The sequence below is a fragment of the Pseudochaenichthys georgianus genome, chromosome 10, assembly GCF_902827115.2.
Source record: "Pseudochaenichthys georgianus chromosome 10, fPseGeo1.2, whole genome shotgun sequence".
In the NCBI taxonomy this organism is placed as follows: Eukaryota; Metazoa; Chordata; class Actinopteri; order Perciformes; family Channichthyidae; genus Pseudochaenichthys; species Pseudochaenichthys georgianus.
Window position 1 is genome coordinate 16,753,605 of NC_047512.1, and position 23,800 is coordinate 16,777,404.

Here is a 23,800-nt window from a genome sequence, read left to right on the forward strand (position 1 = left end):
TCAGAGTTCCCCTGCTGCCGCCGAAGGTCTTTCCTGCGTTTGTTTTGCCGTTAACAGAGATTTGTTCAACTTATGTATTCAAGGACGCCCGTCGTTAAATGTTGCACTAATGGGGTTCAAACTTTCCTGCACAGATGAGCAGAAACATGAAATTGCTTTGATAATTTCAAATATGCCAGTTCTCTTTTTCTATTAGTACCCGGCGTCTTCAGCTTGTCTTCAGGGCTTTTCTTCCTGTTTGTTTTGCATCTTCTTTGGTGGCAGCTTCCTGTGGTGGGACATAAGCCACTTTAGCAGTCACTCGTGTGAGTGCTTAATTATTGTGAGTTAATCTCTAATTGAAAATGTCCATGTGCATCAAATGTAAAAGTGAATGCTGCCACGCTTAGAGATGATTGTAACTGATTGTCAGAGTCTTAGTGTGGAAGATTACATTGAAAGCTGTCCCTCTGCCTATAATTTCTAAGAATACTAATGGTGGTTTCTGTTTGGAAATCCGACAGGTTTTAATCTCTTTGAAGAGATGGAGACAGAATGGGTTTCTTGAGTGATGAGTTCCAAGAGAGAATATGTTAGGTCTTATCACAGATTACACCCTGAGGACCAGACATATGTATCAAGTAATGGATCACACGTTTTAAACACAGCCGCAGATAGAAGCTTCTGTAAATGCGTAATATCAGCTTAAATCCCAGGGCTGGATCAGCCGGCTGTGAACACCATGTTATCGCAACACATGGGGAACAGTGAAGCAGATCATAGCAAATGGAAGGGAGGGATGTGAAAGCAAAAAAATAGTGGTTGGTGATAAAATCCTGTACCACAGAGCTCCATGGTGGCGTAGTGTTTGGGACAGATGTTCAACCTGTATTTTATAACCACTCCTTCTCATGTCCCCTCCCTACTGTCCGTCTTTGACTCAAAGCAAGGCCTCGTACAGCCACAAATAAACAGCAGGACTAAATCCCCGATGTCTGACAATACATTGTCAAAGTCAACTTTATTGTCAATCTTGCAGTTTGTGTGTTCAGACAGAGATCGAAATACCGTTTCCCACAATCCCGAATATAAAAACAAATGTAAACAAAAATGTGTGCAAATATATATATATACACAAAATGAAAGACACATTTTTACATGAGCTAGTGGACAAATCCATTAGGCCATCAACAAAAACATATTTTTATAATCATTGTATCGATTTAAACGAACTTTGTTTGTGATTTCCTCCTTTTTTCTGTTTTTATCACAACAACTAAACTAATAATATCTTTGGGTTTTGAACTGATAAAACAAGACTCAATTTGAAAGGCATCTTATTTGACTTTTTTGAGTGAGATTTGTTTATATTTTCTGAATGTTTTTAGATCCAATGATTCCTCAATGAATCAACCCTTCTCATGGTATGCATTGTCATATTGCTCTTCCCTATCAACATGTGTGATAAGAGTTTGCAGCCATGCTAGCTGCCAGGCTCCGTGCGTCCGAGTTTCCCATGGGCAATAGTTTTACTTTCTTTACATATTTATTCTTAAACCAAATTATGAAAAGTACCAGATGTTGGTGTTAAACTAGGGCTGCACCATTTGGGGAAATAATCTAATTGCGATTTTTCTGACAGATATTGCGATTCGATTTGCGATATTTGTTTTTAAGCGACCCAACGGAAGTTTATTGTAAAATGCGGCCATATCCCCGGCTAGGAAGGTCGCATCAACGTGCTCCGGTCTCTAGCACCCTCGCTGCCCGAGCTACGAGTGGAAGAACTAAACTTACATGACACTTCCGTTTAAGATCCACCCTGTAATAGAAACATGTGATGGAGCATTACTAACCTGACTCAGGCGGTTTGTTTCACCATAATCGCATCATTTCAAATCGCGATTAATCGTTCAGCCCTATGTCAAACCTTGGCAAACACAAGTCAGCATTACTATCTTTGGTCTGGTGGGCACGCCCTCCCCCCGACCCTACAAAGATAGTTTAGGATGGACGTGGGGGAAGCTGCAGGGAAACATAAAGGTGCTCTGATGGTTATACATGTGGAGGGAAGCTTCTACTGAAGCACACCGTTTCAGGTTTTTTTAATACCCTCAAATAAATCTTTGTCAGAGATTTAATCTGAAAAGATAACAATCTTTGATTCTTTAGTCCATGTGGCAGCACCGGTTCTGTGTTATCAGAACATATTTGACTTCATCTTCTCCACTGATTCTCTTTTCAATTCAGCCGAGATATGAAGAGGAGAAAACAGATGAAGTGTAACAGAGATTATTGAGCCACATGTTTCAGGTACAAAGCCGGATCCCACGACACAAAGAGAAGAAGAAGACTTGATCTCCTCACGGCAGATGCACTGCAGGTATCATTTATATGGAGGGCATTCTCCTACGATAACTAAAAGAGATCATTTCCTTTATTTGACCAGAATTGTATTGAAACTCTTTAACCTTGAGCTGTAAATAAAGAACAGATTTAGAGGATGCATTGATGCTGGCTTCCGTTTGATCTGTTCCTTAATGAAGATGAAAGATACTCTAATAGCCTAAACTAAGAACAGCGGTGTGCTTTATCTCTGCAATTAAACACACCTTTTTAATAGCAAACTGATTAATTTCTTTAATCAAAGACCGCTTTTTCCTTGAAGTGCAGTCAGTTTTAATTATTCTGAAACGCACCACCGGAGCTGCTGTTTACAGCTGTGTGGAAATCTGAACACACTTTATAATGAATAGATGATAAAAGATGGAATGAGTTTTTACACGGAGAGTCTAATTTCAGATTATCTTCCCACAACAGTTTATGTAGACCTGCACTTTATAATGACCCTATTCTTCACCAGCCCCCCCCCCCCCCCCCCCCCCCCCCCCCGTGTGCTCGGTGTTATTGACATGTTTACCTCTCAGAGATGTTGTGTCTCCATCCCAGGTCGTCTGTCTGACAGGCAGCGGGGGGGAATGATTCCTTGACAGACAGCCGAGAAACTGCTAGGATTTTGAGTCTGGATTTAGGGGTTGATTTATCAACCAAAACGACATGAGTTGAAAACCATAGACTTGATGCCAGATCCTAATGGAATAATGACAAACATTTAACTTAGAATGTCACTATAGGGATAGCAGCGTTTGGAGAATGAGCCAACGGGTTTCTTTGCTCTCCTATCGCTCCCCTCAGCTTCCTCATTAGATGATCATTTAAACGCTGGCTTCGTGGCATGTCATTTATCAAGCATGTTTCAACAAAGTGCTTTTACGCTCCACAACAAATTGCTCTTTCTGCGTACTCCGTGTTATCGACAACACTGTTGCCAGTAATTGCTGTATGAATGTAATATTCTGCCTAAAGAGCAGCTCAGAATTGTGTCTCTTCTTTGCAAATGACTGCGGCGTTGATTTGATTATGCAAAGGAAAGTGCGACCCCCGCTCTGATTGGGGCTTATTGTACTGCCTTGAACTATGTGTGCTGCCGCTGCACAGTGAACGCCTCCATGCCTTGAATCTAAAGTCAATTCAGCTGTGGGAAAGGTGCGCTCTGTGCAGTTGTGGTGCCTTATGTGGGTCAATTCTTCTTCTGCATTCACCGCTTGGTATTGTGAGGAGTGATCTCATTTGGCAAGGGAACTGTGGTTTTATTATTCGTACTCCAACAGAGATTGGAGTTGCGGTGCATTAAAGCATGACGTTGTCATTTCCCCGATCGCAGAACTGTTATTCCCTTTGCCCCAAATAGAAATTAAACTCTACATTTGATGCTAGCTCTAATTGTTTTTCTCTCGCATTCACAAAACTCCAGTTAAGCCTCATCTCTCTGGACGTACAGTACGCCGTTTCATTGATTGATTTTCTTTGCAGCCCCCTCAAAGTGCTGTTTAAGTCATTTCTCTGCAGCTTGCCATTTTAGCATTCGTGAGTCTTTCCTGACACAGGAGTGGCTTTTCTCCCTTCAGATTGAATGCATATTGGTCTCTGCATTTTCTAATTAGCTCCAAAATGGATCTGAACTGCTACTCAGATTTTCTGCAATGAAGTACCTTAACACAATAGGTGAGTAGCTGAAATTGACCTCTGAAATGCAGAAGTTTAAAGAGCCTGTGACACGGTTTTCCCCCATCATCCAAACCCATCAATTTGAGTACATATTGTCCCCTTGAAAACCGTTACTAAACTGATTTTGGATATTTGTACTTTGATAACCATTAATCTGCCTTCAATGTTGACAATTTTCTGGATCTTCTCGCGGATTCTTCAAGTCCCGCCAAATGATGGGTGACGTCATTGCGGGCACAGCGCTCCAGCTGCACCGTCCAGGATCCCAGCATCTGCATGTAAACCTTTATATATATACAGTCAGATGTAAACGCACGACGGCGCACACAGCAGCAAGCTCAGACAGCGATGACAGGTTCATGTTGAACGTGTCTGAAAGCTCATATGAGGCTGAAGGATCGGTTTATGTTGTATCTGTTAGAAGTTTAGGAATGAGGTGCGTCAATATGGGCGATCATATGGTCATGTAGCCAGTGGTGGAATGGGACTACAAATCATCCCGGGACTCTCGACCGGCCCACTTCGGTACCGCTAGTAAATTGTCAACGGGGGGAGTGGGGATGTCAGGGGCGGCAGGTGCTGTATATAGTAAATGTAAATATGTGTGTCACTGCATCCTGGTAAAATACAAATATAATGTATAATGTCTGTGTCTTTGACATTAGCGCTGCTAGCCACCTGTGCCCTGTACTACGAAGCCAGTTAAACAGACCCTGGATATGTTTGAGTAACAAACTAACAACAACAAACTAACACACGAGATCTCGCTAAGCGGTCCGACGACGCTGGTTATCAACTCGGTAAATCAAGCCAGGGGCTGCAGTCGGATAGTCCAAAGATCAGCTCCTAAATTCTAACCCTATCGTCTATTCCTTGACCTCTGAGTGAAACGTCACGGGGTTAAGGGATAGTGGATAGGAGAATTCAAAAGGACTTAGGAGAAGAGACTGCGGTACTTTAGAGAATCCGAATGCACTTTCACTCTCCGACGTGTTTATGATGCGCCAGCGGACGTCATTGTGTGCGTCTGCTGCTGTGGGGAAACTATGGAAACCACAGTTTTCTATACAGCGGACTACAACATGGATGTTTAATAAGAACGAGGGACTCATCTAGAGACTCTGCTCCGTGCTCTGATGCTGCTGCTTTGCTTTATGAACGTGGACAACAGAGACACATATTCTTCATGACCAAAGTTGGAATTTAAATAAAAAAGGAAAGTGAAACTTCTGCTCGTCTCCCTCTCCCTCCGGTCCACATTAATACAAATGATCCCAAAGATTGTATGAACTATGAAAAGATCTTAAAATCAATACAAATGTATTTATTATAAACGTTAGTCCTTAACATCTATCACTGTGTATATCACCATTCAAACATCTTTTAAAAGTTGAACAAACCCTACACAGCTCAGTGAAATGTTGACTTTATTTGATAATTTCAGTAAAAACTAACGTTCATATTTCTCTTTTTGATTATAATACTGATGAACGTTCAAAACAAAGCACTTTGGCAACTTACCACATACGTTTTAAAATGCTTAATAAGCACCGTAACTTTCATGATATCATTTCTCATAATCGGTTGTTTCCGTGAACGGCCGACTGTTGAGTGACGGCAAATGCTGCGGCTGCAATGCATTGTGGGGCAGCATTTTCTCCTCTCCTCTCGTCAAGGGAGATCCAGTGGTTCCTAAGCTAAAGGAGGTTATAAAGGAAGTTTGAAACCTCCTTTCCTTTCATTCTCATCATTCTAGAGAATTCGAACGGCACTTATCATGGCTGCCACTGAGGGACTTCCGGGTCATTTCACTCCTTTAGGAAGGTTCCTAAGCTAAATGGACTATTCGACTTCAGCCAGGGTTTCTCTCTCCAGCTGAGAGCGCGTTCACTAAGACACGAGTGGATCTGACTTTAATTACATGTGTCTCGAGTGTTTCGTCAACATAATGTGTTAAATAATACTTCTGCATCCAGTCTGTGACACTGTGAGTGTTGCACGGCCAGATGAGGCTGGAGAAGCTGACTCAGATAAGGAAATATATGATATATTATGATATTATATGATCGACTGATTGATGATGTAATATGAATGATAAGTGCGACACGTCGGCGTCTTCTCTGCATACGGCAGTTTAAACTGTATTTCCTTTATCCTGTAATATGACTTGAGAGATTTAAACTCCGCACACTGAGTTCATCTATTTTCTATAGACGCCGGAGGCGGGCAGCGTCAAGTAAAAGAAGTTATTTAGCCTTCTCAAACCTGAGCCTCACGTGCCGCCTATGGGGGATGTGCTGGTGACTTATCCGACCGGCCCACTTCGGTACCGGCCCATCGGGATTCGTCCCGATGGCCAGTCCGCCACTGCACCCAGCCCACGTAAACTGTCAACGGGGGGAGCCTCGCTGCGGGGAAACGGTGGACCTAGTGTCCCGATCGGAGTGGGAATAATAATAATAATCCGTGCATTTTATCCATTAATTTCCCCAACATTGTGGTAAAAAAAACACACGTTTAATCCACGTTGGTGTACAACTACAAAAAGCATCGGTTTGTTTTCTCATCAGGAAATGCAGACCGGCTCAAACAAACGATTTTTAATCATCATCCTCACGATCATTTAATGTATCATATGTTCGCCGAATTGACATGAAAGCACTAATAAATGTAGTTTCATCCACTTGAGTTTACAACCACAAAAATATTTGTTTTTATATCACATCCGACGGGAGGAAATTCAGCAGCTCTCACTCCCGATTTTTAATCCTAATGTAATCATCATCTTCTTCACCACGATCATTTATGTTTATGTCGCCAAATTGACATGAAAGCACTGACAAATATGAATATACTGTAGTCAACTTCATTAAAACGTTATTAACGTGCCTAATCCTAATTCACCATTTCTACGCATGACAACACACTTTGTCCGTGTTTGGCTCTCGAAGCGTTCCCGCATTGACGTCACTTCCGGCTTCCCCCAAAACTTCAAAATGAGTCGAAGGAATTTCCCCGCGATGTTCGAAATTATTGATATTTAACGGAACGGTATCGCTTTTTCTTTTTTAAACTGACGGTTCGAGATTACTAGTAGCCCAATATGTCATTGCACAACAGTTGTTGGGATGGTGTCACAGGCTCTTTAAGACACTTGCATTGCACTGAAGACAGCTATTGAGAGAATTCAAAATGGATTCTATTTGGGACTCTTTCCGCAGAATGGGTAATGCTCTAATGCCCTAAATATCGCCTCATGGAGGTTGCACTTTAACGGCTGCTGGATAATCAGCAGCCACGATAGACTCAACTTTTCTTCGGAGCAGTTTCTCCCCATTTGTTGCTCCAAAGCAGCGTGTGTTCCCATATATCTTTTGGGTTGTGTCTCCTCTGTTGATCTAATTGGATACCCTCCGTTGACTACAATGAATCATGGCTGCTCTTCTCTCCTCTCCTCCAGTACTTATTTTTATTGAATGCCGGGATCCCCTGCATCACAAGGCTCAACCTTAAAACTTGTATTTGTCCCTTGGCTCCAAGCATTGATCTTTTTTCCTTCTTTTTTTTTAAATCGCCCTGTCCGTATCACTTTTATTCCAGCAGAAGATTATGGGCTAGCTTTTATGTGTCCCTAGAGAGAAGCCAGGAGTTGTGGCCAGGCTCCCCTCTGCACTAATTGACTCCTAATTTGGCAAATGCATTTAAAGGTGGAATGAAAAAGCTGACCCCTCTTAGCGTTCATGCATGGGCATGCCACTCGCACCCCCCCTCCCGGTTTTACTATTGTTACTTATCTCTCCTCTGCCCTCTACTCTTGACCTCTACTGATGCAGAGGAGCCTCTGCTGCAGCACGGGTACTTCAGTGGTGACATATTTGGAACTGAGGTGATGGGATGGAGGCTTTTTGGCATGCACCCCATGACTTTTGGGAAAGAAGTTTAAATCCTGCCAGTTCTCAGGCTCTTCAGCACTCGGCCGCTGATCCACACTGCAAACACCTCCAGGAAAGGGGCTCTCGCTGAGTCGATCGAAGGCAACGATTTTTTTAATTACTCGCCTGCTGCTGAATAGAAAGGCACAAGTTTTGCCTGCGGGCATCAGTATCGACTTGAGTGTATGATGTTTTAATGAGCCTGGCGTGTAAATGATTTGTTTCGGTTGTGTTATTCATGAAAGCTAATTTGATGTTTTTCTCCTGTGTTCTCAGTGGATGGATTCTCAGTTGACTTGGAAGCAGATTTAAGGATTTTGAGACAGCAGGATGTCAAAGATCTCTAAGACAGCTAAGGCTGTGAAGAAAGTGGATGCAGGCAGTTTAATCCGGGCTATCGTGAGGTCAGGACAAGCGGCCCCTGGACCCCCACTCGGCCCCGTCCTCGGACAGGTAAAATCACTTCCCGTTCTATCTGTTCGCTCCCAGTCATTCATTAAATTGCAGTAGCAGGGCTTCATTTTGTCAGCTGACTTTCCGTAAACAGGTCTCATTAACCGTCACACAACCTGATCCTATTTTCACTTTGCCCATCACATAGTTCCCTCTCTCTCCTCTCTCTCAGTCAACTCATTGTAACACCTCAGCACCACATCCATCTCCCCTCATACCACTATTCATATTCCATTCTTATTCTGCTCGCACAGCTCCATGGTGCAGGTGGGGGCCGCTCTCTGCTTCAGGCTGCAGCTATGTTCTCACAGTTTCCAGGCCAAAGACACGAACGCCTCCATCCTCAGCAGCTGTCCGTTTACATTAGCCTCACGCTTTACAAGCCAGTCGATGAAACGGCACTAAACCTGTGAAGGTTTTGTCTTAAATTCTTGTATACTTCTGCCGCACTTGCTCCGGAGAGACAGCTGAGGTTTTCTTTGCTCAGGGATGCACCACTACCAATGTGCCCATTCCTACTATATATATATATATATATATGTATACGCAGACCTCACGCGTTGAGCAATGGAGAAAGACGGATTGTTTCAAAATAACTAAGGCTATCCTTCCTTTTGTTGCTTAACTATGAAAATGCTGATGCTGTGTTGATTAACCTCATCTGTATTTCTATCTATTTTAAAGCTGTGCTGTAAAACTTTTATATTATTTTACAGCATAAACACACAACCTGCTCCCGCTGTTATGGTGGTTCAGCGGTTTAACTTTGATAGTCCTTCGTGAGACTGACTGAAAGCAAGCATCTGTCTCGTTCTGTACATACAAATGATCCAGTGAGGCTCTTTAATGGACAGTGCTCATCAGCCTTGACTGCTGTTGCACGCTTTGAGACGAGATCAATTCTCACAGTTCATCCATCTCCGTGACTTAACGACAACGCTCGGAGAATGGGATGGAAAAATGAACAAATCTGGCAGAAAGAGCTACACACTATTAACAATGTCAGGAAAAAGCAAGTGTTGGATGTCAGAAAGGAGTTAGATGATGTGAAAACATCATATTTTTCTTTTCCGATGTTACAGTGTGGGTACTTTATGTTTTCTTTGTTCAAAATGACATACGCTGCCGTCACCAGCTCAACTATTACATAAAGTAAATTAATTGCTCCCAGACTGGGAGTTATTTAGTTCTCCGAAATACTGCAGTTATAATTAGTCTTAAACCCATTTCTGTTTGAATGTTCTCTGTATTGACTCCCACACATACGATTTGATATTATTCGTATTATTATATTCACATATTTAGGCTTCAATTAACCTTTTCTTTCATGATTAATTTGCTGATTACTTTTTGGATTATTCTTTTGCTCTAGATAACTATAACTCAACTCTGAACTCTACAAAGCATTTCATTGTCTTTAAACTAATACTTTAGATTTCTCTGCCCACAACTTTTGGATGTATAACTGGATACAGCGTCGGAGGCGGTGCCCCATCACTCCTCATAGAGTTCCCCCGGGGTCATCCCGCCTCCGATCCTCAGCGTCTCAGCATCTCAGCGTCTCAGCGTCTCAGCTCACTAAGATGAACGGAGTGTGAAAATAACCCTGGATTCGGGCTTTAGTGCATTTTACAACTTTAAGACCCTAATGATTTAAATAAGGGCTTTAAAACTAAAGTGTAACTAATGTCCTGCAGGTCACCCTTGAAAAAGAGATCTTTTATCTCAAGGGGCTTTCCCCTGGTTAAATAAAGGCTACAAACAAAAGAGTTTGCGCTGGGTAGTTTATTTAGCTCAAAAATGATTGTACGCTGATTTACAGACATCTCTTTCCCAATCTTAGGCCATTTCTCAATGTCGAGTATACCTGCTGCAGAGCCACTATTTCAAGTATACTACGTCATCGAGTGGCGCAGAATGTTTGGCATTTAACATGCATTTACACAGTCCTTCGGCGCCACTCGATGACGTAGTATACTTGAAATAGTGGCTCTGCAGCAGGTGTACTCGACATTGAGAAACGGCCTTAGTCAATGGGAGGAAGTATTTCTGGGCTCAAATGACGTCAGACTAGAATATGACTGTAGTACCTCGGTTTGGCCTTTTACGAAAAACTTGCTTCAGCAGCCGGCGCTCTACCTGGGGGCTTTTTTTATTTTGTACCCGCTGTACACTACCTTCTCAGGAACATGGGACAATAACGTTAGGGACACTATGCTTAACATAGTGGAGCATTATACTTGTATCTTATTATATTAATTATACTATTATTATAGTAATGTCCACAGTAATGACTCTTACATGTCTAATATGTGTAATGTGTAATGGTAAAGCGCTTTGAGCACCTGTAAAAGCGCTCTAATAAAAAATGTAATGCATTATTATTATTATTATTATTATTATTATGTAAGGGTCCATTTTAGAGGCGGCAGTGGCTCAGTCTGTAGGGACTTGGTCTTGGAACCGAAGGGTCGCTGGTTCACGTCTCGATCGGACCACAACACATAATATGGAGTGAGCTGGTAGCTGGAGAGGTGCCAGTTCACCTCCAAGGCCACTGCCGAGGTGCCCTTGAGCAAGGCACCTAACCTCGAAACTGCTCCCTTGGCGCCGGGTACCTGGCAGCCTCTCTGCTCTGCCACCTCTCCTATCTGCATGAGGTTGTGTGTGTGCATGTATATCCTCTGTGTTTCTGCATGTATATCCTCCCCTGGGTGTAATGTGTGCAAACACAACAGAGTGGGGAAATGTTTTCCCTGCAAGGGATGAATAAAATATATCTTCTTCTTCTTTAAATTAGTGGTAATGTTGCTGGGTAACTGCTGAATCTGTAAATAGACAACTGTTAACTAACATATTCCCTCTTTTAAAATAAGTTTCCGCTCCTTCGAACAGTGGTAGTGGAAATACTCTGATCTTTCACTTCAGTAAAAGTACTAATACCACACTGCAGAAATACTCCAATACAATTAAAACATCTTACTTGAAAGTGAAAGTATGTGAGTATAATCGGCATGATGTAGTTAAAGTGCAGTAAACTGTTCCCCGTCAGTGTTTTAATATTATATATGATGTTGTCGGGTTAGTATCACTGCGTCATTAAAGGGCACGTTGCATTTTACTGCTGGATGTTTAAGGATGAGCATTTGAACTCATTTATTAGTGTTGGGTTGTTACATTTACAGCTATGCATAATTCAATCAAATCAACTTGTGTTCAGTGTAGCTGCCCTCTGAGATCCTCGCATCTTTTTCCAGGCATTTGTAAATAGTTTATTCAGCTTAAGTTTCTCAACACACAAAGGAACGTTCATCTTTCAGTCTATCACACATCTAGTGTAGAAACCCACTTGTTCAACACTGCATTTAACCACTTTGAATGCATCTCTTTTTGTATTTTTCTTGTTATTTTTATTCTCTGTCAAAGCGTCCTTGAGTGTCTAGAAAAGCGCTATACAAGTATCATGTATATATATTATTATTATTATTAGTGTAGAAGTGAAAGTGCCCTAGAGCGAAAATACAATACAATACAATTACCTCGAATTTGACCTCCAACACAGTACTTGAGTAAATGAAATGAGTTATATTCCACCACTGCGAGTGAACAAAAACATCAATGAACTCATGTATTAGTTAAACAGAGTGTAAACACAGGCTGATATCTTATTCTCTAGAGTCCTGCAGGCACACAGAAGTCATATCCTTTGAAATGATGTTTGACAGTGACCTCACCTTTTAATGAAAAATGCAACGAGTAGTTCCAGTAATGATTCTTACAGTTGGAAAACATCCACTTTTCTCCAGTAATGGAGGTGAGGATCTGTGCTTTCATCTAATCCCATTTCACCATCTCTCATTCTCTCTGAAAAATACAGCAGCCGGAGTTTTAACTGCTGCCAAGTGAAGGGACCGTAATCACCCCATTTCACCGTCCCTGCACTGTTCACCAGTTGGATGTATAATTGATTTTAAGATTTGTGCTGATCACATTTGAGGCTCAGCTAAATCTGCTTTCCCCCCAGCTTCACTGGAGACACAAACGTTCCCTCTCATCCTCTGGAAACTGAGATCTGAGTGCGAGTTCTCTCACTGCCCCTCAACTGCCAACCCTGGAGGTCATTTAGTTTTTCAGTTTGTCCTACTCCTGACTCCAAACATGAACAAATAATAGAAATGTCTCAAAAACAAGCTTTTTGCATAATAAAGAATATGGTTCACCTTTAACATTGGCAACATGTTTTGTTATAGCACATGCACACTACTTGACAGACGGAGGGAATAATTGTAATGCCACTCCCAATGGACATACATATAAACTCCAACATATAAAGTAGAATTCATACATTTTTGAACAATTCTCCCTTTCTCTCGCATCACATACAACACAGTGACAGAGTGCTGAAATGTCGGCGTCAGTGGGTGTGAGTGATATCTACGGGTGTTTTCAACCCAACTTACATGGTTTCGCTCTCTTAAAGATGCCCTAGTTGGAATGATAATGTTGCATTGTCTGATTTATGGGACAGCTCAAGATAACAGGCAAGAATAGGAATAGTGGTTTCTTTCATATCCTCGACAAGTATGCGGTGTGATCTTTACCGCCTGTTTTTGTTCCTCAAGTTCACCTTTGAATAGTTGTTGCTCGCCGTGTCCTCTACGGATATTCTGTTTCAAGTGCGTTAAATCATTGATTTGTCACATTTGGAGTTTTCTTTGAGACAACATTTCGTTTTGTTTATTTTTTAAACAATTTCTCATGTTGTCTTTAACCTACACATTTTGTTTTTTTTCTAGTCTTATGTAATATTATTCTGGGGTGGACCTGTTCTACATAACTTACATTTGATTTTTTTTAAAGTATGTTTTGATGCTAGGAAACATTCAACATCGATTCTGACGGCCTTCAGATCAGTAGTAGTACGTTCAGTGTTATTAGGTTTTCCTTCTTCGTCGTTTCTTGTTCCTACACTTTGGAGATCCTGGATCAGCCTCCTGTGCATCCTTCCTTATTCAGATCACACAGCTGTCAAACTCAGTTCATTCAAAACAGCCTACACAAGTACTAATGCATTCATAATGGGTTATCTCATATATATCATTTCAAATGTCATGATATTTTCCTTTTGAAATTGTAAAACACCATTTAAGAGCCTACTTGCTGTCCTTCACATTTAAAGCCACGTTGAATATAAAGAATAAAAGCCAGTGTATCGAGGGGAACATAAAGGGAGACTCCATTGACACATTTTCTTCAAAGAAGCCTTGATCACATCACCTTGATGTCAGAGATGTACTTTTTACCCTTTAGATAAAGTATAACAAGATATATAAAAGAAAGATAAAAAGATTTGTCCCTTTTTACTTCAACTTGTGATTATATTTATTTATTTGAATTTGAATTGATTATTTTGGATTGATTACTTGATAAGTATGCCAATTTTTCCGAAAGGTATTGTGTCCTTTTATTCGAATATAATAGGGCTGCTAGAGATTAGCTTTTATTATTTATTTCTAGATCAATCTATTATTTCAAAGCCAAGGTGACATCTCTAAACGTCTTGCTTTCCAACAACCAAAGACCTCCAGAGAAACGCAGGAAATCTTTGTGTGTGAACCAAACAGCCTATTCTGACATTTTTGTGTGAAATAATGTCTTTGGAGCCTAATTAATTAATTAACCAAATAATAGTCCTGCATGAGGCGAGGGGAATCAGATTACCATGTTCCGGCCATGCATTTCCTAGCTACATAAAACAATCTCCATATATTTAATTTTGGAATAAATTGAAGATCTGCTGACTAGTGGAAATACCCAGTAAGAGAAGCTTGTGATCTAATGGGAAACTCTTTGGTCAACGTGTTACGAATTCGTACTAAAACAGCCTTTTTACAAACCAGGCAAGTGCCAGAAGAAGACGACATCTCTTCCACATCTAGATCTAAATCACATCTATGAAAATTCAGGTTTGGATTATATGTTGTTTTCTCTTGTAGTAAAGTACGGTTGATGGAGGAAATTATGGTGATCCAGTTTTTACAGGGCATTAAAATATCTGACAAATGGTCTTCACATAAATCTGACACGAGCTGTTCATCAATGGTTATGTTCAGATGTAATTCACACCTCGCTGTAGATTACCTACGTGTCCCTCATGAAGCAGTTCTCTCAACAGTAACACCGTAGACTGGATAGGAAAAGGTGCAGTTATTCCAGGACACAGGAAGCTGCCTCTAAAAAGAAGATCCTAACTGAAGATAGCGGATGAAGTCATATCTCTGTATTTAAATAGACTTTCAGAGAGGCATTAATGTGAATCCCAGCCGCGCTCTGAATCATGGGTAAGTGGAGCTTCACTGCTAAAAGCCACTGATTCTGTCGGTGACAACGAGGATTTAGTGCAGTCAGTTCAGTTTAAAGACTCGCTGTTAAAACTACACATATCTTCTGAACACGTGTCTTTTACAATGATATCAAATAAAAGTGGGGAATTATTGCGTTTAAGGAGCTTGGATTTGACTTTAACAATTAAACCATAATCCAATTAGTCGGCGTTTTAAATCATCTGTCAACCAGATACATCCTAACTCTAATCTGTCATCCCTAGTTCTCGATAACATGTATTGGATCGTCAGGTCAACTCACGTGTCCCCTGTTTCAGCCTGAGGTCACCCCCAACACCTGAGACTTTATTATGCCTTTGTCTCCAGTTTGCACTGCATATCGTAAGAGCCTCCGAATCTTTTGCATCATTTCATTCTCGGGTAATAAACTTTGAAGTTCTGCCCAAAAGCGTGTGCTCTGATGAATGATTTAGACGTCTGTCTGTTAAATGTTGGCTCTTTCGGCCAGAGTAAGTGAAGGTGTGAGCTCGTAGGCTGTAGCTGTCGCTGTGTCGGGGGTAATGAGGTGGGATGGGTTGTATCCAAGTGCTCGACGGAGCAAAACAAAGCCATATGTTTGTCTAAAGTTGTCTCCTTTGAACTGCGTGGGATGTCATTGTTGTCAAGGCGGCATGTTGTCAAGGCTGCATGTTGTCCAAGGCGGCATGTTGTGCGCGTTTGTCTCGTCTGGGCTCCAGTGCTCCATCAAGCTCTCTGTAACGGTAAATAAATGGCAGTCGCTACGCCACTCTGCTGTTGGCAGTAGTGTCTCCGGCCCTTTAATCGTAGCCGCCTCTGCGCCCTGCTTTTCTTTTTTTTACTTTCTTCTTCTCTGACTAACCACCCTTGACAGGAGAAGTGCAGAGAGGGTAGGCTGCCTGTCGGCTGCGGGCAAATTTAAACAAACGAGAGAAATAAAAGAAGGAACGGAAGACAAAATAGGGGAAACTGAGCAGGGGAATAATTACATGCTGGAGTGAAATTAGCACAGACGAATGGAGTGAGAGAATAGGGAGCTGCAAAAGAAGAAGAAATCAGCTCTTCTTCTGCAGCAGGTTATGAGAGTAGGTGGGAGCTGAGCGTTGTATCCCAAGCTTAACAGGTGTAACAAATCAAGGAGGTAGTCATTTGCCGTCTCCGGGGCTGCCGCCTATGCAGTCAGCTGCTTTTAGTTTAGTAAGAAATATGAGTAGTTGCCCAACAGGGAGTGCATCCAGCGCTGCGTATGTTTGAAATGTAGAGAGAGCGAGGGAGGCAGAGATGAAAGAAAGAGGGGAGGCTGATGCCGTCTACTACTCTGGATATCCCATGGTTTTTCCTTAAAAGTCTATGAACCGCAGGGAAATTCCCCCGCTGAAATGAATTTATTGTGTGTACATTAGTCTTAATACATCCTTTAAATATAGCCTGTGAATCATGCATAAAGCACTGCGAATAGCAACTTGCGTTTGATAAATAGCCTCAATTTGAATTAATAGGATCATTAAAGCCAAGAGGAAAGGGCAGCGGGTGCTTCTGTGAGCACTCTGAAAAACATCACACAACTTACTACAACTCTTGACAGGCACACCCCATCTCTTTCAAACATTAAAGGCAGACAACACGACAGCACACTCAAGGATTACTGCGAGAGGATCCTAACTGATGGGGCCGCCGGCAATAATTTGTGATAAATGACGGCCTTTTGTTCGCGTGCCACACTGAGAAGCAACGAGCCTGCTTTTCTAGCTTGAATGCAACCCCTTCCAGCATAGAAAAAAACATGCCATGTTCTGTGACTGCACAGGCCCATTGACTTTAATATAGTGGCATTTTTTGAACATATGAAGCGTTATTTGTCCCTAGGGCCTCCTGGCTATGAATAATGTGGACCCTATGTGGGAGACAGACTGCCAATAAGGCTGCTACATGATGGCCAATGAACTGTCAACACTATGCGAGTATGAAACACTTTATTAGTTTACACTCTGTCCCGGAGGTGTAACCGACGGACAGCTGTGGAATAACTTCACAGTGTGCATATGTCCAAGTCCCACATGGTTCACATAATGCGTGCGTACGCCTGCTGGCCTCAGAGGCTGCAGCTCCATGAGGGAACAAGGCACTTGACTGAACGGTACATCGGCAACACCTGCTGCTCTGACCCTTAATCCCATGACGCCCATGTTGTACAACACCCACGTGAAAACACATTAGAGAATGAAGCGCTCCATCCATAATTCAAATGCAAGTTAAACTAAAGTGGAAGAAAAGCGATTTATGCTTGGGACAGGCAGCTTTTTCTTTCTTTTTGAAATGCCTGAAAGAGACTTAGAAACAAGTACAGACGACAGCAACACATACATTTTAAATGTGATCTGAATCAGTAAAGGGATTACTTACATTGGTATTCCGTCTCTGTAAGCACTGTTGTAAAATAGACCGTAGTTTGTGTTGGAGTAGGATTAAGATGACGCACAATTTCCATCTTTAAGCCCTCCGATTGAAAGGTTTTATTTATGGAAACTGTCTTTATAAACATTTGGCATCTTGAGTTATGCACATTGTGTTGTTAGAATTGCCGCAGGAGAGTATTAGTATTAACAGAAAATAGGTACCTTATGTATCTAGAAAATCATTAGCTAAAATTCTACATTTTAAATCTAACAAAGATGTCATAGTACCAGTTTGTCGGTCATGGTCAACCACAGGGTCTGCAGGATGACACTCGGTCAGCCTGGTCAGAAAAGAAAGTGATCAGCCGGTGTTTCCTTTTTGTCTGAGCGAAGCTGTGGCACAGTGACGCCTCTGTTGTGTCGGGACCCTCCCAGTTGCTACAAGTTAAATCTGAGTGGTCATGAGTGTATTAAAGACATATGAGGAGAAAACATTCATATTTTTCATATTTTATTTTGCTCTCTTACCTTTTGCTTTTTCATTGTGAAAATGTTTAAAACTTCACCCCTTTAGGGCTTTAAAATATATCCAAATAGGAAAAATGCAAGAAGGGAACATCCCCTGTGAATAGACGATGATTCACGAGGCTACAAGCCGAAAAGGTTTGCATGCTCTGGATTCGACATTGAAATACTGTAGCAACGTGTGAAGTGTGAGTTTTACAGGCAGATGGGCTTTGAATCCTGGCTCTGTGGTGCTAAAGGAAGAGTAAATCATCAGTCGTCTGTCTTCTCTGAGAAAGGTCTCTGCAAAGGGGCAGAGAGAGAAATGTAGACTAAAGGTCACAGTCTCTATTCTGGCATCTAATGGAAGAAAGATCACATTTTTCTGATAAGCAACATGATTTCAACTCGTAGAACAGATCACAGATGAGAAACTGTATGTACTCCATATACAGTTTCTCACCACCACCCGCAGGAGCCGGCTCCGCACCTCCTGCTTCCTGCGCTGCGGGTTCATGTGGTCAGCAGAAACTGTATATACTCCATATACAGTTTCTCATCACATTCAACACATGTGTGGCAGTTTGGGCAGCTGTGCCATGATTAAAGAAGGGAAGAGGCTTCAACAAATATTTCTGGAATATTCTTTACAGGCTGAAATGTGTTCACAGTGTTCAATTAAAAAAAACACACTCCCACAAATCCCAGCAATGCATTTTGAGTTATTATTAGCACAACAAAATGTGCAGAAATCCAAGCTTGTCAAATGCATTTCCACAGCTCGGCATTACACCCATCAATGTTGCACTGAAACTCAAAACGATGTATCTGCTTGGTTGTGATACTCGCCCTGCTGGTCCGAGTTTAAGTCCGAGTGTGATCACATTTTGTGTGCATGCGTGTATGTTCAGATCCTCTCTAGAGTTCATGGGAGATGAAAGAGGGTCCTAAGGGCGTCTCTGCGGGCTCCAGGCTGGCATGAGAGAGATTGTGGCTTTGGGAGCGAGACAGTGTGTGATAATGAGAGGGGGGGGCTTTCCCCTGTGCCGGGTCCTCTCCCTGCTCTGAGCCCTGGCTCGGCAGGGTGGGGTCTCCTGGTTCTGCTCCGGCCACGGCCCCGCCCTGGCAGCTCCGCGCTCCTGCTTGTGTTTCTCCCAGGCGGAGCTCAGCTTCACAGCCAGAGCCAGCAGGTTCTTCCCCAGGAACACGGTGGACACGCGGGGGTCCCGGTACCACAGCATGCCGGTGCCCCTCAGGGCCAGGGTGAAGATGTTGATGGTGACCAAGCTGAGCCACGGGTACAGAGCCTCCTTACGGGGCCCCCTCTGTCCCGGCAGGCCCGTGGCCCCCAGCTCGGTGAGGGCCACACAGGGCAGCAGCAGCAGGAGGGTGTAGCAGTAGAAGAAGACCAGGCCCTCGGCCCAGATGGGCAGCTTCTGCTCGATGACCCCCCCCGACCCCGCCGCCCCCCCTTGGGCCTCCCACAGCCCGGCCTGCAGGTCCAACACATCTAGCAGGTCCACCACCACCCAGAGGAGCCTGCTCCGCACCTCCTGCTTCCTGCGCTGCGGGGTCATGTGGTCGGCCCCCGTCAGGATGAGGAACAGCGAGGGCAGGCAGATGGACAGCAGCAGCGTCAGCGTCTTCCTGGCCAGCGGGTCGGGGGGGCGGCGCTCCTGCCTGTAGTTATGGCAGATGAAGAAGAGCTTGAGCTGCAGCAGCGACAGGAAGAGGAACCAGAGCGCGTTGGCAAAGCCGCGGCGTGGCGACCTCGCCTCCGACATCACGCCGGCCGACACGAAGCGCAGCGCGAGCAGGAAGCCCAGATCGCCTAGCAACACCACGGCACACTGCCACACACTCGGCCCTGGAGAACCACGAGCTCCCAGCATGCTCTGCTCCAGCAGGTAGAGGTCCACCACTGCCATCGTGCTCACTGTGACCAGGGTTGATACGCACACCTGGGGCGTGGGCACCATGCCTGAAAGAGAGATACAGATATATGATCGGTGGTAAATCTGAAACATGGGCAGAATTCAAACTCTGCTCACATCGCTCCACACACTGTGCTCAAAACGACAATGTAAAATAGTTTGATGCCTGTTGCTATGGTTAAAGATATCGGCGCCCAGTAAGCAGTGAGCTCCCTTCATCTTTGTCCAAAGCTACATCTATCCTGGCTGCTCAAGCTGAGAAGCTAAATTGTGCTTTTTTGAAACTCTGCGGCTCAATAGTCTTTATTTTCCATAAAACCCTTCCTAGTCCTCAGCCGTGACTTTTCTGTGTATTGTTGTTATTTTGTGCTTTTTTTTTTGTACTCCTCTTATTCATTATTAATCCATTTCGTTGAGGCTAGGTGCTCTGTCAAAGCCTTTTCTTTTCCTCCATTGTTTGCCATGTTTATTCACATACCATTCTGCAGTCTTTAATCATCGCAGATTCCCCTCTCATCTCAGATGAATATTGATAACTTGCTATTTGTTTGGTAGGCGGTCGACTCGTGTCTTTGTGCACACTGTACGGTTGGGCGAGAGCATGCTGGCAATGCTAATTTGGATTTTTTTTTTTGTTGCAGCTCATACATCAGTCAGTACAAACCTCAGTATTGACAAATCGTGAGAAATGAGCATTGACTTTACAGCGTAATCGAACCGACCTCTCTTTATCCTGTTTAGCTGGAAATCACAGCACCGACCAGTGGACTGTCTGTTATCTGCTCAGCGCCACTCAGGGGTGTCAACCTCTCGACTGGATCGATGGCATTATAATATAAAATCACTATCAGCTCAGATGTGTCGTAATGGCAACAGTTCGGGGTGATCGAGCAAGAGATTGTCAGCATGATTGCGACCTCTGAGAAAAGTCTGCCAGTGAAAAGTGTGTATTGATATGTTGCCGATGGAAGACACATCACTTCCCTCTCTGTAAGACTAACGGGAGCTCTGCCATATCCTTGCCGCTGTCTGAATCATTGAAGAAGAGGAACTCCTCTGGGGAAAAAGAGGGTTGAGATTGTCTATTCGGTGTGGGGGGGATGGAGAAGGAGCATACAACTGCGAGTGAAAGATTAATAGGCCTCTTGGCTGTCTACATGCCTAATAAAGCGTTACGGCGTGATGGTAATAGTTCATAAATAAGCTCAGGGTGAGAAGGGGTGAAAGTGATGAAGAGGAAAATATTCAGATGCAGATAGAAAGTGACTTCCACCCACTTATGTGAAGACACGCAGTTCATGCACCAGCGTGGCATGGATGAATCCAAATGTATTCATCACCAAGGCTATTGAAATGTCACAGACATTAAAGTTGGTCCTGAAACAAATGAATCAAAGCGAAGAGGAAAGAAATGATCTCGGCTGATTAATCTGCTGCGAGGCATTGTGGGAGGACAGGCGTGGATCCTGCCAACATTCGTATTATCCGGTTGTCTGCATCCTTTTGTCCCACCGCTTACTGCAACTTGATTATCATTCCCCCCAAAACGGAGTGATTTTCCCCAAGCAGATTGAGAGGATATCAGATTTTAAATGTGTCCTTTATTTATTGTGAATCTGCAGCTGGTGGAGAAGTTTACACCCTCTGTGGCAGCTGGCTATTACTCGAGGTCATTTCTCTCAAGATACTCCACCTGAGCCTTACATTTCACCCCGGAGAAAATCTCCCCGTCAGCCTCTGGTTGTGTTTTGACTCCCTGTCAACGCTGGGTAATTTATTCCACTCTGACTGAGGGACCGGGATGACAGCCCGTGTGTCCACGCTCATCAATAATGACCAAATTCATCATATCCCTGTCTGGAAAATGACACTGCTGTTGACAAGATGAGGCAACCCATTTGGCTGTAAGCATGAGTAATGGTGTGCAGGTGAAAGGTGTATTCATTTTGTATGTGTTCTGATTTGTACTGCAAATCCATTTCCCCCCCATTTGTTTGCACTTGTGGTCTCTAAGCTTGTGTGCCACAGATGCACATGGCTCTCTCTCTCCATCTGCACCATGTGTCTGCCTTATCTGCCAAAAGATAAAGCTCCCAAGTTCTCTGCATCACACACGGACAGAGATAAAGCAGGGGGTGGGGTTGCCACTTGTTTTTGTATTGGGTGATTTCCGTGTGGACAGAAATCTGTAGAGCAAAGATTAATTTGTGTACAGCCACAGTTTATCTCCACAAACAGCCCTGAAAGAGCTCCAAATCACATCAAAGAGCAAATCCTCCCCCAGTTATCACAGGTGGAGCACCGAGGGCATCGGGACAACATCTATGCCATTGTGTGCAAACTAATTAATTAATAGAAAGCCAGGCAGTGTGCAATCCCTGATAATGCCCTGCTGAATAAATCCCCTCTCCAGACTTAGAGCCACGTGACTGAAACATCTGTTGATTTGTGAGGTAGCAGCCCGAGTACTGCCCGAGGGGCTTTGTGTTATTTCTTTTTTTTACAGAGTTATCACGCTTGTTTTTTTTTCTCTTCAAAATATGATTATCAATAGCTGCCCCAGCATGCAGTGCGACGCCTTGTATCCTCCGGAAATGTAGCAATCAATGTGAAACCGCTTCTCTGCAACACCTGTTTCATAACTGCCCTATTAACAGCAGGTGCTTATCCGTGCATGGCTGCTAGTAAAGTGAATCTATAGTTACCCAAACCATTCGTCTTCCACTTGGGTTTGGATCTTCCTGGCTTGATTTACGGCGTTTTCCTCCCAAGTAGAAGCGCAGTGTGTGACTAATAAAGTATATTTTATTGTCGCTGATGATCTTGGTGATAAAGTCCTCTTCTTACAGTCCGGGTGTTTGTTTAGACTCCAGGAGAAGGCTAATCTCGAGGCTTGTTAGAGGAGGAAGTCATCGCCACTGCCACGCCAAGCACACCCGAGTTTGCAGGAACAAAAAAAAAACCCGGCTCATACTTATCAAGATTTCCCCCTCCGTGCAGATCTGGCATGGCCGATGTCTGCGTGGTCGATGGCTGCGTGGTTTGTTGCAGAGGCGCCGCTCCGGATCTGTCACCTCCCGCAGTGTCGGTGTGTCTCTCCGGGCTCCGGCTGCTGCGGCTCCGTCGGGCTCCGGCTGTGCGCAGCAGCCGGGGGAAGTCGCTCAGAAGTGGGGCAGCGGCATTCAGGGGCACCGTGGGATCGTTAAAGTGAAGACCGCTGGCCGAGAAGATGGCTTTGCGAGGCGGTGCAACAGCGAGAGGAGGACGGCGGCGAGAAACTCACTCACGCTGTCCGACTTCGGTTGTGGTGTTCATTTGTAAGCAGGCTACGTGCTCCACTCCAGACCTCCCACCCTCCTCAGTTTCTCCTCCTCTCCTCCAGGAGCAGCTGTGGAAGTTAAACTGGAAGATGCTATGAATATTTGAGAGCACCCAGTTACAGTATAGCCTACTCATTGGTTAAGGTAATCATGATGACTGTGTACTTGCAGAAGAATAGTTGCATTGTTTAGAGTGCAGGCAACACACCTTATTTACCCCTTTCTGAAAAAAAGAGTGGAGGAGCGAAAGCCACTTTTAGCCTGTAGACACACTCAGAGCTCCGAAGGTTAGATGTTACAACTTTAATTAGTCCTCCTTCTGTCTACTTACAGTCTTAGTCACACAAGGATATCATTCCTCTGTTGTAGATTAACTCGCTATGTCAGGCTTACTGAAGGATTTGGAATGTATGCGACAGATCCAGTCTATTTTTTATAGAAAGAGCTTGCTGCTTTCCTCATTAAAACATTTCATTTTGGTTCCTTTGTCTGCCGTGGATGTGTTTTTTAGGAAAATGTCTTATAGCAACACCACTTCCTTAAGGTCTTGTTCTTTCAGGTGTATCTGAAGGTATTCCAATGTGCACTTTAGCAAAGGTCCAAGTCCTCCGCTCCCTCCTTCAGTGTGCCCGCTTCATTTTAGAGTGAGAGGTTTAATCAGACTGGTGAGAAAGGGGATGGAGAGTCATCTTTCTTGTCAGATTCAGCTCTGCGCTCCATTGGCTTCCAAGAGAAGAGATATTTTTCCATTTTCCTCACTTAAGCAAGCTTTTTTTTTTTGTCCTTCAACCCATCTTTCCTTTTCGCTGCACCCTCTCCTCATGTTTACACCAATCTCTCCTCCATCCTGCT

At 43.5% G+C, this 23,800-nt stretch overlaps 2 protein-coding genes across 2 annotated transcripts in view; one reads left to right on the forward strand and one right to left on the reverse strand.

Moving 5' to 3' along the window:
• The window catches only part of mrpl11 (mitochondrial ribosomal protein L11), a 45,089-nt gene that overhangs the window by 9,104 nt on the left and 12,185 nt on the right, over positions 1 to 23,800 (forward strand). Inside the window, exon 2 of the mRNA XM_034092132.1 lies at positions 8,256 to 8,432. Within this exon, the coding sequence (XP_033948023.1) occupies positions 8,310 to 8,432 (123 nt within the window). The 5' untranslated portion in view covers positions 8,256 to 8,309. The remainder of the gene's footprint in view (positions 1 to 8,255; positions 8,433 to 23,800) is intronic.
• On the reverse strand, positions 17,685 to 23,366 carry tmem265 (transmembrane protein 265). Its single transcript, XM_034092131.1, is given in 3 exon segments — positions 17,685 to 18,809; positions 18,812 to 19,675; positions 22,334 to 23,366. Coding segments are annotated over 2 exon segments (1,059 nt in total). The 5' UTR covers positions 19,674 to 19,675; positions 22,334 to 23,366; the 3' UTR covers positions 17,685 to 18,612.